This window comes from Oncorhynchus mykiss, chromosome 24 (assembly GCF_013265735.2).
Source record: "Oncorhynchus mykiss isolate Arlee chromosome 24, USDA_OmykA_1.1, whole genome shotgun sequence".
NCBI lineage: Eukaryota > Metazoa > Chordata > Actinopteri > Salmoniformes > Salmonidae > Oncorhynchus > Oncorhynchus mykiss.
The window spans coordinates 37,337,157-37,350,409 of record NC_048588.1 but is presented as its reverse complement, the minus strand read 5'-3'; the positions used below and the strand labels follow the sequence as shown (position 1 = coordinate 37,350,409).

General features: G+C 45.5%; 1 protein-coding gene across 3 annotated transcripts in view; it reads right to left on the bottom strand.

The window, feature by feature from the left end:
- The window catches only part of LOC110503436 (T-lymphoma invasion and metastasis-inducing protein 1), an 83,946-nt gene that overhangs the window by 25,125 nt on the left and 45,568 nt on the right, over positions 1-13,253 (bottom strand). For all 3 annotated transcript variants that reach the window (XM_036961693.1, XM_036961695.1, XM_036961694.1), the window contains exons 17-19: positions 8,934-9,134; positions 6,546-6,614; positions 4,655-4,780 (exon numbers count right to left, since the gene is read on the bottom strand). In XM_036961693.1, the coding sequence (XP_036817588.1) occupies positions 4,655-4,780; positions 6,546-6,614; positions 8,934-9,134 (396 nt within the window). The remainder of the gene's footprint in view (positions 1-4,654; positions 4,781-6,545; positions 6,615-8,933; positions 9,135-13,253) is intronic.

The following is a 13,253-nucleotide window of genomic DNA, read 5'->3' as shown; positions in this document are numbered from 1 at the left end:
AGAGAGTCGTGGTTAATCAATGTGTTTTGGTAGCGGAGGACAGTTAAAATGGAGAGGAGAGAGTTGTGGTTACACAATGTGTTTTGGTAGTGGAGGACAGTTAAAATGGAGAGGAGAGAGTCGTGGTTACACAATGTGTTTTGGTAGTCGGAGGACAGTTAAAATGGAGAGGAGAGAGTCGTGGTTACACAATGTGTTTTGGTAGCGGAGGACAGTTAAAATGGAGAGGAGAGAGTCGTGGTTACACAATGTGTTTTGGTAGTCGGAGGACAGTTAAAATGGAGAGGAGAGAGTCGTGGTTACACAATGTTAAAATGGAGAGGAGAGAGTCGTGGTTACACAATGTGTTTTGGTAGCGGAGGACAGTTAAAATGGAGAGGAGAGAGTCGTGGTTACACAATGTGTTTTGGTAGCGGAGGACAGTTAAAATGGAGAGGAGAGAGTCGTGGTTACACAATGTGTTTTGGTAGTGGAGGACAGTTAAAATGGAGAGGAGAGAGTCGTGGTTACACAATGTGTTTTGGTAGCGGAGGACAGTTAAAATGGAGAGGAGAGAGTCGTGGTTACACAATGTGTTTTGGTAGCGGAGGACAGTTAAAATGGAGAGGAGAGAGTCGTGGTTACACAATGTGTTTTGGTAGTGGAGGACAGTTAAAATGGAGAGGAGAGAGTCGTGGTTACACAATGTGTTTTGGTAGTCGGAGGACAGTTAAAACGGAGAGGAGAGAGTCGTGGTTACACAATGTGTTTTGGTAGTGGAGGACAGTTAAAATGGAGAGGAGAGAGTCGTGGTTAATCAATGTGTTTTGGTAGCGGAGGACAGTTAAAATGGAGAGGAGAGAGTCGTGGTTACACAATGTGTTTTGGTAGTGGAGGACAGTTAAAATGGAGAGGAGAGAGTCGTGGTTACACAATGTGTTTTGGTAGTCGGAGGACAGTTAAAATGGAGAGGAGAGAGTCGTGGTTACACAATGTGTTTTGGTAGCGGAGGACAGTTAAAATGGAGAGGAGAGAGTCGTGGTTACACAATGTGTTTTGGTAGTCGGAGGACAGTTAAAATGGAGAGGAGAGAGTCGTGGTTACACAATGTTAAAATGGAGAGGAGAGAGTCGTGGTTACACAATGTGTTTTGGTAGCGGAGGACAGTTAAAATGGAGAGGAGAGAGTCGTGGTTAGACAATGTGTTTTGGTAGTGGAGGACAGTTAAAATGGAGAGGAGAGAGTCGTGGTTACACAATGTGTTTTGGTAGTCGGAGGACAGTTAAAACGGAGAGGAGAGAGTCGTGGTTACACAATGTGTTTTGGTAGCGGAGGACAGTTAAAATGGAGAGGAGAGAGTCGTGGTTACACAATGTGTTTTGGTAGTGGAGGACAGTTAAAATGGAGAGGAGAGAGTCGTGGTTACACAATGTGTTTTGGTAGTGGAGGACAGTTAAAATGGAGAGGAGAGAGTCGTGGTTACACAATGTGTTTTGGTAGCGGAGGACAGTTAAAATGGAGAGGAGAGAGTCGTGGTTACACAATGTGTTTTGGGTAGCGGAGGACAGTTAAAATGGAGAGGAGAGAGTCGTGGTTACACAATGTGTTTTGGTAGCGGAGGACAGTTAAAATGGAGAGGAGAGAGTCGTGGTTACACAATGTGTTTTGGTAGGGGAGGACAGTTAAAATGGAGAGGAGAGAGTCGTGGTTAATCAATGTGTTTTGGTAGCGGAGGACAGTTAAAATGGAGAGGAGAGAGTCGTGGTTACACAATGTGTTTTGGTAGCGGAGGACAGTTAAAATGGAGAGGAGAGAGTCGTGGTTACACAATGTGTTTTGGTAGTGGAGGACAGTTAAAATGGAGAGGAGAGAGTCGTGGTTACACAATGTGTTTTGGTAGCGGAGGACAGTTAAAATGGAGAGGAGAGAGTCGTGGTTACACAATGTGTTTTGGGTAGCGGAGGACAGTTAAAATGGAGAGGAGAGAGTCGTGGTTACACAATGTGTTTTGGTAGCGGAGGACAGTTAAAATGGAGAGGAGAGAGTCGTGGTTAGACAATGTGTTTTGGTAGTGGAGGACAGTTAAAATGGAGAGGAGAGAGTCGTGGTTACACAATGTGTTTTGGTAGCGGAGGACAGTTAAAATGGAGAGGAGAGAGTCGTGGTTACACAATGTGTTTTGGTAGTCGGAGGACAGTTAAAATGGAGAGGAGAGAGTCGTGGTTACACAATGTGTTTTGGTAGCGGAGGACAGTTAAAATGGAGAGGAGAGAGTCGTGGTTAGACAATGTGTTTTGGTAGCGGAGGACAGTTAAAATGGTAGATGTAGGTTTGACAGTCAGTCCTCAAACCAGGCAGGCTGTTATTGTGTAATCTAGACAGGCTGTTATTTTGTAATCTAGGCAGGCTGTTATTTTGTAGTTCTAGGCAGGCTGTTATTTTGTAGTTCTAGGCAGGCTGTTATTTTGTAATCTAGGCAGGCTGTTATTTTGTAGTTCTAGGCAGGCTGTTATTTTGTAATCTAGACAGGCTGTTATTGTGTAATCTAGGCAGGCTGTTATTTTGTAGTTCTAGGCAGGCTGTTATTTTGTAGTTCTAGGCAGGCTGTTATTTTGTAGTTCTAGGCAGGCTGTTATTTTGTAGTTCTAGGCAGGCTGTTATTTTGTAGTTCTAGGCAGGCTGTTATTTTGTCATCTAGGCAGGCTGTTATTTTGTAGTTCTAGGCAGGCTGTTATTTTGTAATCTAGACAGGCTGTTATTGTGTAATCTAGGCAGGCTGTTATTTTGTCGTTCTAGTCAGGCTGTTATTTTGTAATCTAGGCAGGATGTTATTGTGTAATCTAGACAGGCTGTTATTGTGTAATCTAGGCAGGCTGTTATTTTGTAATCTAGGCAGGCTGTTATTTTGTAATCTAGGAAGGCTGTTATTTTGTAATCTAGGCAGGCTGTTATTTTGTAATCTAGGCAGGCTGTTATTTTGTAATCTAGACAGGCTGTTATTTTGTAATCTAGACAGGCTGTTATTTTGTAATCTAGGCAGGCTAATATTTTGTAGTTCTAGGCAGGCTGTTATTGTGTAATCTAGGCAGGCTGTTATTTTGTAGTTCTAGGCAGGCTGTTATTGTGTAATCTAGGCAGGCTGTTATTTTGTAATCTAGGCAGGCTGTTATTTTGTAATCTAGACAGGCTGTTATTGTGTAATCTAGGCAGGCTGTTATTTTGTAGTTCTAGGCAGGCTGTTATTGTGTAATCTAGGCAGGCTGTTATTTTGTAGTTCTAGGCAGGCTGTTATTTTGTAGTTCTAGGCAGGCTGTTATTTTGTAATCTAGACAGGCTGTTATTTTGTAATCTAGGCAGGCTGTTATTTTGTAGTTCTAGGCAGGCTGTTATTTTGTAATCTAGACAGGCTGTTATTGTGTAATCTAGGCAGGCTGTTATTTTGTCGTTCTAGTCAGGCTGTTATTTTGTAATCTAGGCAGGCTGTTATTGTGTAATCTAGGCAGGCTGTTATTTTGTAATCTAGGCAGGCTGTTATTTTGTAATCTAGACAGGCTGTTATTGTGTAATCTAGGCAGGCTGTTATTTTGTAGTTCTAGGCAGGCTGTTATTGTGTAATCTAGGCAGGCTGTTATTTTGTAGTTCTAGGCAGGCTGTTATTTTGTAGTTCTAGGCAGGCTGTTATTTTGTAATCTAGACAGGCTGTTATTTTGTAATCTAGGCAGGCTGTTATTTTGTAGTTCTAGGCAGGCTGTTATTTTGTAATCTAGACAGGCTGTTATTGTGTAATCTAGGCAGGCTGTTATTTTGTCGTTCTAGTCAGGCTGTTATTTTGTAATCTAGGCAGGCTGTTATTGTGTAATCTAGACAGGCTGTTATTGTGTAATCTAGGCAGGCTGTTATTGTGTAATCTAGGCAGGCTGTTATTTTGTCGTTCTAGTCAGGCTGTTATTTTGTAATCTAGGCAGGCTGTTATTGTGTAATCTAGGCAGGCTGTTATTTTGTAATCTAGGCAGGCTGTTATTGTGTAATCTAGGCAGGCTGTTATTGTGTAATCTAGGCAGGCTGTTATTTTGTAATCTAGGCAGGCTGTTATTTTGTTCCAGGCAGGCTGTTATTTTGTAATCTAGGCAGGCTGTTATTTTGTAATCTAGGCAGGCTGTTATTTTGTAGTTCTAGGCAGGCTGTTATTTTGTAGTTCCAGGCAGGCTGTTATTTTGTAATCTAGGCAGGCTGTTATTTTGTTCCAGGCAGGCTGTTATTTTGTAATCTAGACAGGCTGTTATTTTGTAATCTAGGCAGGCTGTTATTTTGTAATCTAGGCAGGCTGTTATTTTGTTCCAGGCAGGCTGTTATTTTGTAATCTAAGCAGGCTGTTATTTTGTAATCTAGGCAGGCTGTTATTTTGTAATCTAGGCAGGCTGTTATTTTGTAATCTAGGCAGGCTGTTATTTTGTAATCTAAGCAGGCTGTTATTTTGTAATCTAGGCAGGCTGTTATTTTGTCGTTCTAGGCAGGATGTTATTTTGTCGTTCTAGGCAGGCTGTTATTTTGTAATCTAGGCAGGCTGTTATTTTGTAATCTAGGCAGGCTGTTATTTTGTAATCTAGGCAGGCTGTTATTTTGTAATCTAGGCAGGCTGCTATTTCGTCGATCCAGGCAGGCTGTTATTTTGTACCTTGAACTGGTCCACTCTCTCCAGCTTCTCCAGGTCTGGGACCAATCTGGTCCCGTCTTCTAGAGTCTTCAGGAATTCCACCTGGAACTCCACCATCTCAGGCAGGTTCCCAACCAGAATGTCCAGCTGGAGCCGCACAAAAGGAAGGAGGGAAATATATTATTTCACAATATAATCAACAAATTACAACTCAAGTGCCCTATTACAGTGAGAGGGGGGGGGGGCTGCATCCCAAATGGCATCATATTCTCTATATAGTGCACTACTTTTGATGAGAGCCCTATGAGCCCTGGTCAAAAGTAGTGCACTTGATAGTAGATAGGGAGCCATTTGGGCCGCAAGTAGTGAGGGTGTTGAAATGAGGCGATCCTATTAAAAGCACCGAAACCATCTGTGTTCCAGTCTCAGCCTTATAGTTATCCCTGTCTGTTCTCTCGTCTAAAACCTCCTCCCAGTCGCTCTTCCTCTCGCCCTTCCTCTCACACACAGTACAGTCTGTACATGATTACGCAACAGCCATTCTATGAAAAAAAGTTTTTTTTAGCACCAAAGACATTTAAAAAGGCAGCACCAGTACCTCTCCCCCTCCCACCGTGTATCATACCTCATCCTGAGTGAGGCACATCAGTATCTCTCCCTCTCCCACTGTGTATCATACCTCATCCTGAGTGAGGCACGTCAGTACCTCTCCCTCTCCCTTCGTGTATCATACCCCATCCTGAGTGAGGCACATCAGTACCTCTCCCCCTCCCACCATATATCATACCTCATCCTGAGTGAGGCACGTCAGTATCTCTCCCTCTCCCACCATATATCATACCTCATCCTGAGTGAGGCACGTCAGTACCTCTCCCTCCGTGTATCATACCTCATCCTGAGTGAGGCACGTCAGTACCTCTCCCCCTCCCACCGTGTATCATACCTCATCCTGAGTGAGGCACGTCAGTACCTCTCCCACCGTGTATCATACCTCATCCTGAGTGAGGCACGTCAGTACCTCTCCCACCGTGTATCATACCTCATCTTGAGTGAGGCATGTCAGTACCTCTCCCACCGTGTATCATACCTCATCCTGAGTGAGGCACGTCAGTACCTCTCCCACCGTGTATCATACCTCATCTTGAGTGAGGCACGTCAGTACCTCTCCCTCTCCCACCGTGTATCATACCTCATCCTGAGTGAGGCACGTCAGTACCTCTCCCTCTCCCACCATGTATCATACCTCATCCTGAGTGAGGCATGTCAGTACCTCTCCCACCGTGTATCATACCTCATCCTGAGTGAGGCATGTCAGTATCTCTCCCACCGTGTATCATACCTCATCCTGAGTGAGGCATGTCAGTATCTCTCCCACCATGTATCATACCTCATCCTGAGTGAGGCATGTCAGTATCTCTCCCACCATGTATCATACCTCATCCTGAGTGAGGCACATCAGTATCTCTCCCACCATGTATCATACCTCTCCCACCGTGTATCATACCTCATCCTGAGTGAGGCATGTCAGTACCTCTCCCTCTCCCACCGTGTATCATACCTCATCCTGAGTGAGGCATGTCAGTATCTCTCCCACCGTGTATCATACCTCATCCTGAGTGAGGCACGTCAGTACCTCTCCCACCATGTATCATACCTCATCCTGAGTGAGGCACATCAGTACCTCTCCCTCTCCCACCGTGTATCATACCTCATCCTGAGTGAGGCACGTCAGTACCTCTCCCACCATGTATCATACCTCATCCTGAATGAGGCACGTCAGTACCTCTCCCTCTCCCACCGTGTATCATACCTCATCCTGAGTGAGGCACGTCAGTACCTCTCCCACCATGTATCATACCTCATCCTGAATGAGGCACGTCAGTACCTCTCCCTCTCCCACCGTGTATCATACCTCATCCTGAGTGAGGCACGTCTCCTTCTGCAGCGGGGTTAAGTACCTCCCGATGAGACAATTGAGATCCTGCAAGACAAAGAGTGATTCGGATTTGATTAAGGTGCTAGACTCACACACACACACCCATTGAATGGGATAGTGGACACACACACACACACACACACACACCAACACACCAACCGTTGATTGGGGTGGTGGATGTCATCTCATGGATATGTACACACACGGAGAGGGAGTATAGAAAACACTCTGGCTTAAAACACACTTATGACAACAAGTCATTAAGTCATCAAGAGGTACTATAAACTGGCACGCACAGTGTTGAATTAAAATACCACTGTTCCTAATCATATGTACACACATATATACATCCTTTATTCTCTGGGTCTCACACTGACATCTCTCTTAAAATATCTCCGTCAAGATATCTCTGTTAAAATATCTCTGTCAAGATATCTCTGTTTCTACTTAGATCAGATAAATACACTACATGACCAAAAGTATGTGGACACCTGCTCGTCGAACAACTCATTCCAAAATCATGGGCATTAATATGGAGTTGGTCCCCCCCCCCCCCCCCATGCTGCTATAACAGCCTCCACTCTTCTGGAAGGCTTTCCACTAGATGTTGGAACATTGCTGCTATAACAACCTCCACTCTTCTGGGAAGGCTTTCCACTAGATGTTGGAACATTGCTGTTATAACAGCCTCCACTCTTCTGGGAAGGCTTTCCACTAGATGTGGGAACATTGCTGCTATAACAGCCTCCACTCTTCTGGGAAGGCTTTCCACTAGATGTGGGAACATTGCTGCGGGGACTTGCTTCCATTCAGACACAAGAGCATTAATGAGGTCGGGCACTGATGTTGGGCGATTAGGCCTAGCTGGCGGTCGGCGTTCCAATTCATCCCAAATGTGTTCGATGGGGTTGAGGTCAGGGCTCTGTGCAGGCCAGTCAAGTTCTTCCACGCCGATCTCGACAAACCATGTCTGTACAGACCTCGCTTTGTGCACAGGGGCATTGTCATGCTGAAACAGGAAAGGGCCTTCCCCAAACTGTTGCCACAAAGTTGGAAGCACAGAATCGTAGAATGTAATTGTATGCTGTAGCGTCAACATTTCCCTTCACTGGAACAAAGTGGCCTAGCCTGAATCATGAGCCCCAGACCATTATTCCTCCTCCACCAAACTTTACAGTTAACACAATGCATTGGGGCAGGTAGAGTTTCTCCTGGCATCCGTCACTCCAGAGAAGGCGTTTCAACTGCTCCAGAGTCCAATGGTGGCGATCTTTATACCACTCCAGCTTGGTGATCAGATTACATATATATTATATACATATATAGGGATATTTAATATCCCTCTTTCTAGTTAGATCAGATTACATACGTATTGAGGTCTGTTTCTAGTTAGATCAGATTACATGCGTATTGAGGTCAGTTTCTAGTTAGATCAGATCACATAGGTAGTATTGAGGTCAGTTTCTAGTTAGATCAGATCACATAGGTAGTATTGAGATCAGTTTCTAGTTAGATCAGATCACATACGTATTGAGATCGGTTTCTAGTTAGATCAGATCACATAGGTAGTATTGAGATCTGTTTCTAGTTAGATCAGATCACATAGGTAGTATTGAGATCTCTTTCTAGTTAGATCAGATTACATGCGTATTGAGGTCAGTTTCTAGTTAGATCAGATCACATACGTATTGAGGTCAGTTTCTAGTTAGATCAGATTACATGCGTATTGAGGTTATATTATGTATTTAACTTCTCAGAGTTTCTTTGTAACCCAGTTATAATACAATACAATGTTTTACTTTTCTATATTCTATAACCCAGTTATGACCCCTTCTCCCACAAACACCCCCCGACCCCCTTCTCCCACAAACACCACCCGACCCCCTTCTCCCATAAACACCCCCCCTTCTCCCACAAACACCTCCCCGACCCCCTTCTCCCACAAACACCCCCGACCCCCTTCTCCCACAAACACCCCCAACCCCCTTCTCCCACAAACACCCCCAACCCCCTTCTCCCACAAACACCCCCCGACCCCCTTCTCCCACAAACACCCCCAACCCCCTTCTCCCATAAACACCCGACCGACCCCCTTCTCCCACAAACACCCCCCGACCCCCTTCTCCCACAAACACCCCCCGACCCCCTTCTCCCACAAACACCCCCCCGACCCCCTTCTCCCACAAACATCCCTGACCCCCTTCTCCCACAAACACCCCCCGACCCCCTTCTCCCACAAACACCCCCCCGACCCCCTTCTCCCACAAACACCCCCCCGACCCCCTTCTCCCACAAACACCCCCCGACCCCCTTCCCCCACAAACACCAAACACACAGCAGAGATGTAGTACTACTGTTACTGACTTTGACATAGGTGCGTTCCGTCTCAACTAGCTCACAGATTACTTTGCGTAGCTTGTCGGCGTCGGAGAGCTGGCGGCTGGCGGTGCCGGTGGCAGGGGGACGGAAGGGCGAGTCCAGGCTGGGGGATGAGGAGGTCGTGGCACACTCAGACGGATTCATATCATGGAGACTGCGGCAGAATGCTGCGACCTGCTCTGTACTCTACAGAGAGAAGTAGAGAGAGGTAGAGAGAGAGAGGGCAAGAGAAAGGCAGGGAGAGAAAGAAATAGAGAGAGAGATGGATGGTGGATGGATGGAGAGGAGCGAGAATGAGAGGGAGAGAGACAGACGGAGTGAGAGACAGATGAGAGGAGAGAGATGAGAGAGATCAAGGGAGGGACAGAGGGTGATGAGAGAGAGAGAGAGAGAGAGAGAGAGAGAGAGAGAGAGAGCGGAAGAGGAGGTAGGGAGAGAGGTGTATGTGGAGAGAGAGAGAGAGAGAGAGAGAGAGAGCGGAAGAGGGGGGAGAGAGCGAGAGAGAGAGCGAGAGGGTGGGATGAGAGATGTAGAGAGAGAGCGGAAGAGGAGGTAGAGAGAGGTGTATGTGGAGAGAGAGAGAGATGTATGTGGAGAGAGAGAGAGAGAGGGTGGGATGAGAGATGTAGAGAGAGAGAGAGAGAGAGAGAGGAATCGAGAGAGAGCGAGAGGGTGGGATGAGAGATGTAGAGAGAGAGCGAGAGAGAGAGAGAGGAATCGAGAGAGAGAGAGAGAGGAATCGAGAGAGAGAGAGAGAGAGAGAGAGAGAGAGAGAGAGAGAGAGAGAGAGAGAGAGAGAGAGAGAGAGAGAGAAAGAAAGAAGTAGAGAGGGAGGGATGGAGAGGAGAGAGGGAAGTGAGAGGAGAGAATTTTTAATTGGCAATAAACACAGATTTCTTTCCTCAGGGCCATGGGGTTAGGACAGGGATGCAGCTTAACGCATTAACACAACATTTACGTCAATGAATTGGCGAGGGCACTAAAACAGTCTGCAGCACCCGGCCTCACCTCACTGGACTAGGAAACGTTTGCCGATGATCTGGTGCTTCTGTCCCTACCAACTGAACAGCACCAACAGCAGCACCTAGAATCTTCTGCACAGATTCTGTCAGACCTGGGGCCCCGACAGTGAATCATAGTAAGAGAGTGTTCCAAAAAAGTTATAGTTGCTAATACCACAAAAAACTAATTCTATCTAGACACTGTTGCCTTAAAGCACACAAAGAATTACACCTACCTCAGCCTAAACATCAACCCCACAGGTAACTTCAACATAGGGGCGGCAGGGTAGCCTAGTGGTTAAAGCGTTGGACTAGTATCCGGAAGGTTGCAAGTTCAAACCCCCGAGCTGACAAGGTACAAATCTGTCATTCTGCCCCTGAACAAGGCAGTTGAAAATAATAATTTGTTCTTAACTGACTTGCCAAGTTAAATAAAGGTAAAACATTTTTAAAAAGCTGTGAAAGATCTAAAGAGTCAAGGCAAGGAACATAAAATTAAACATCCCAATTACGATCTAGTAAAAAACATACTTGAATCAGTTGTTGAACCCATTGCCCTTTATGGTTGTGTGGTGTGGGGTTCCACACATCAACCAATAATAGACAAAATGGGACAAACACCCAATTGATGCAAGCAGATTTCTGCGAAAAGCCCCAAAAATGCAGAGCAGAACATACCCACTAATCATCAAAATCCAGAAAATAACTTAAATTCTTCAACCACCTAAAAGGAAGCAATGCCCACACATTCCACCACAAAGCCTTCACCTACAACAGGATGAACCTGAAGAAGAGTCCCCTTAAAAAGCTGGCTCTGTTCACAAACAGACACCACAGGACAGCAACACAATTACACTAAACCACATCACGGGACTATTTGACACACTGGAAAGAAGCAACCAAAAAAAACAGAGCACATTGGAGTGATATCTGTCCCTAAACAGAGAGTACACAGTTGCAAAATACCTGACCACTGTGACTGACACCAAATTAAAATTAAATCCTCGACTATGTACAGACTTCCGTGAGCATAGCCATGCCGTAGCAAACAGGCAGACCTGGCTCTCAAGAGAAGACAGGCTATGTGCACACTGCCCACAAAATGAGGTGGAAACTGAGCTACACTTCCTCACCTCCTGCCAAAATGTATGACCCCATTATTTCCCACAGATCACACAGACCCACAAAGAATATCAAAACAAACGGACGAGAGGAGGGGAGTGGTGAGAGGCAGGATTGGAGAAAGGACAGGAGAGGGAGAAGAGGCGTGGGAGAGACTGGATCATTTGAACTTCTGTCTATTTTTTGGCCTGTCATAACAGTCAGTCTCCTTCTCCTTTTCTCTTTCTGTCGCATCTCTTTTGATGTATTGATCTCGCTCTTCCCGTGTCTTCCTCCTACTGATGGCTGATGTATTGATCTCGCTCTTCCCGTGTCTTCCTTCTACTGATGGCTGATGTATTGATCTCTTCCTGTGTCTTCCTTCTACTGATGGCTGATGTATTGATCTCTTCCCATGTGTTTTCCTTCTACTGATGGCTGATGTATTGATCTCTTCCTGTGTCTTCCTTCTACTGATGGCTGATGTATTGATCTATTCCCCTGTGTTTTCCTTCTACTGATGGCTGATGTATTGATCTCTTCCCCTGTGTTTTCCTCCTACTGATGGCTGATGTATTGATCTCTTCCCGTGTCTTCCTCCTACTGATGGCTGATGTATTGATCTCGCTCTTCCCGTGTCTTCCTTCTACTGATGGCTGATGTATTGATCTCTTCCCCTGTGTTTTCCTCCTACTGATGGCTGATGTATTGATCTCTTCCTGTGTCTTCCTTCTACTGATGGCTGATGTATTGATCTCTTCCCATGTGTTTTCCTTCTACTGATGGCTGATGTATTGATCTCTTCCCGTGTCTTCCTCCTACTGATGGCTGATGTATTGATCTCTTCCCCCGTGTCTTCCTTCTACTGATGGCTGATGTATTGATCTCTTCCCGTGTGTTTTCCTGATGGCTGATGTATTGATCTCTTCCCCTGTGTTTTCCTCCTACTGATGTATTGATCTATTCCCCTGTGTTTTCCTCCTACTGATGGCTGATGTATTGATCTCTTCCCCTGTGTTTTCCTCCTACTGATGGCTGATGTATTGATCTCTTCCCGTGTGTTTTCCTGATGGCTGATGTATTGATCTCTTCCCCTGTGTTTTCCTCCTACTGATGTATTGATCTATTCCCCTGTGTTTTCCTCCTACTGATGGCTGATGTATTGATCTCTTCCCCTGTGTTTTCCTCCTACTGATGGCTGATGTATTGATCTCTTCCCGTGTGTTTTCCTGATGGCTGATGTATTGATCTCTTCCCCTGTGTTTTCCTCCTACTGATGGCTGATGTATTGATCTCTTCCCCCGTGTCTTCCTTCTACTGATGGCTGATGTATTGATCTCTTCCCGTGTGTTTTCCTCCTACTGATGGCTGATGTATTGATCTCTTCCCCTGTGTTTTCCTGATGGCTGATGTATTGATCTCTTCCCCTGTGTTTTCCTGATGGCTGATGTATTGATCTATTCCCCTGTGTTTTCCTTCTACTGATGGCTGATGTATTGATCTATTCCCCTGTGTTTTCCTCCTACTGATGGCTGATGTATTGATCTCTTCCCCTGTGTTTTCCTCCTACTGATGGCTGATGTATTGATCTCTTCCCATGTGTTTTCCTTCTACTGATGGCTGATGTATTGATCTCTTCCCCTGTGTTTTCCTCCTACTGATGTATTGATCTCTTCCCTGTGTTTTCCTCCTACTGATGGCTGATGTATTGATCTCTTCCCGTGTCTTCCTCCTACTGATGGCTGATGTATTGATCTCTTCCCCCGTGTCTTCCTTCTACTGATGGCTGATGTATTGATCTCTTCCCGTGTGTTTTCCTGATGGCTGATGTATTGATCTCTTCCCCTGTGTTTTCCTCCTACTGATGGCTGATGTATTGATCTCTTCCCGTGTCTTCCTCCTACTGATGGCTGATGTATTGATCTCTTCCCCCGTGTCTTCCTTCTACTGATGGCTGATGTATTGATCTCTTCCCGTGTGTTTTCCTCCTACTGATGGCTGATGTATTGATCTCTTCCCCTGTGTTTTCCTCCTACTGATGGCTGATGTATTGATCTCTTCCCCTGTGTTTTCCTCCTACTGATGGCTGATGTATTGATCTCTTCCTGTGTCTTCCTTCTACTGATGGCTGATGTATTGATCTCTTCCCATGTGTTTTCCTTCTACTGATGGCTGATGTATTGATCTCTTCCCCTGTGTTTTC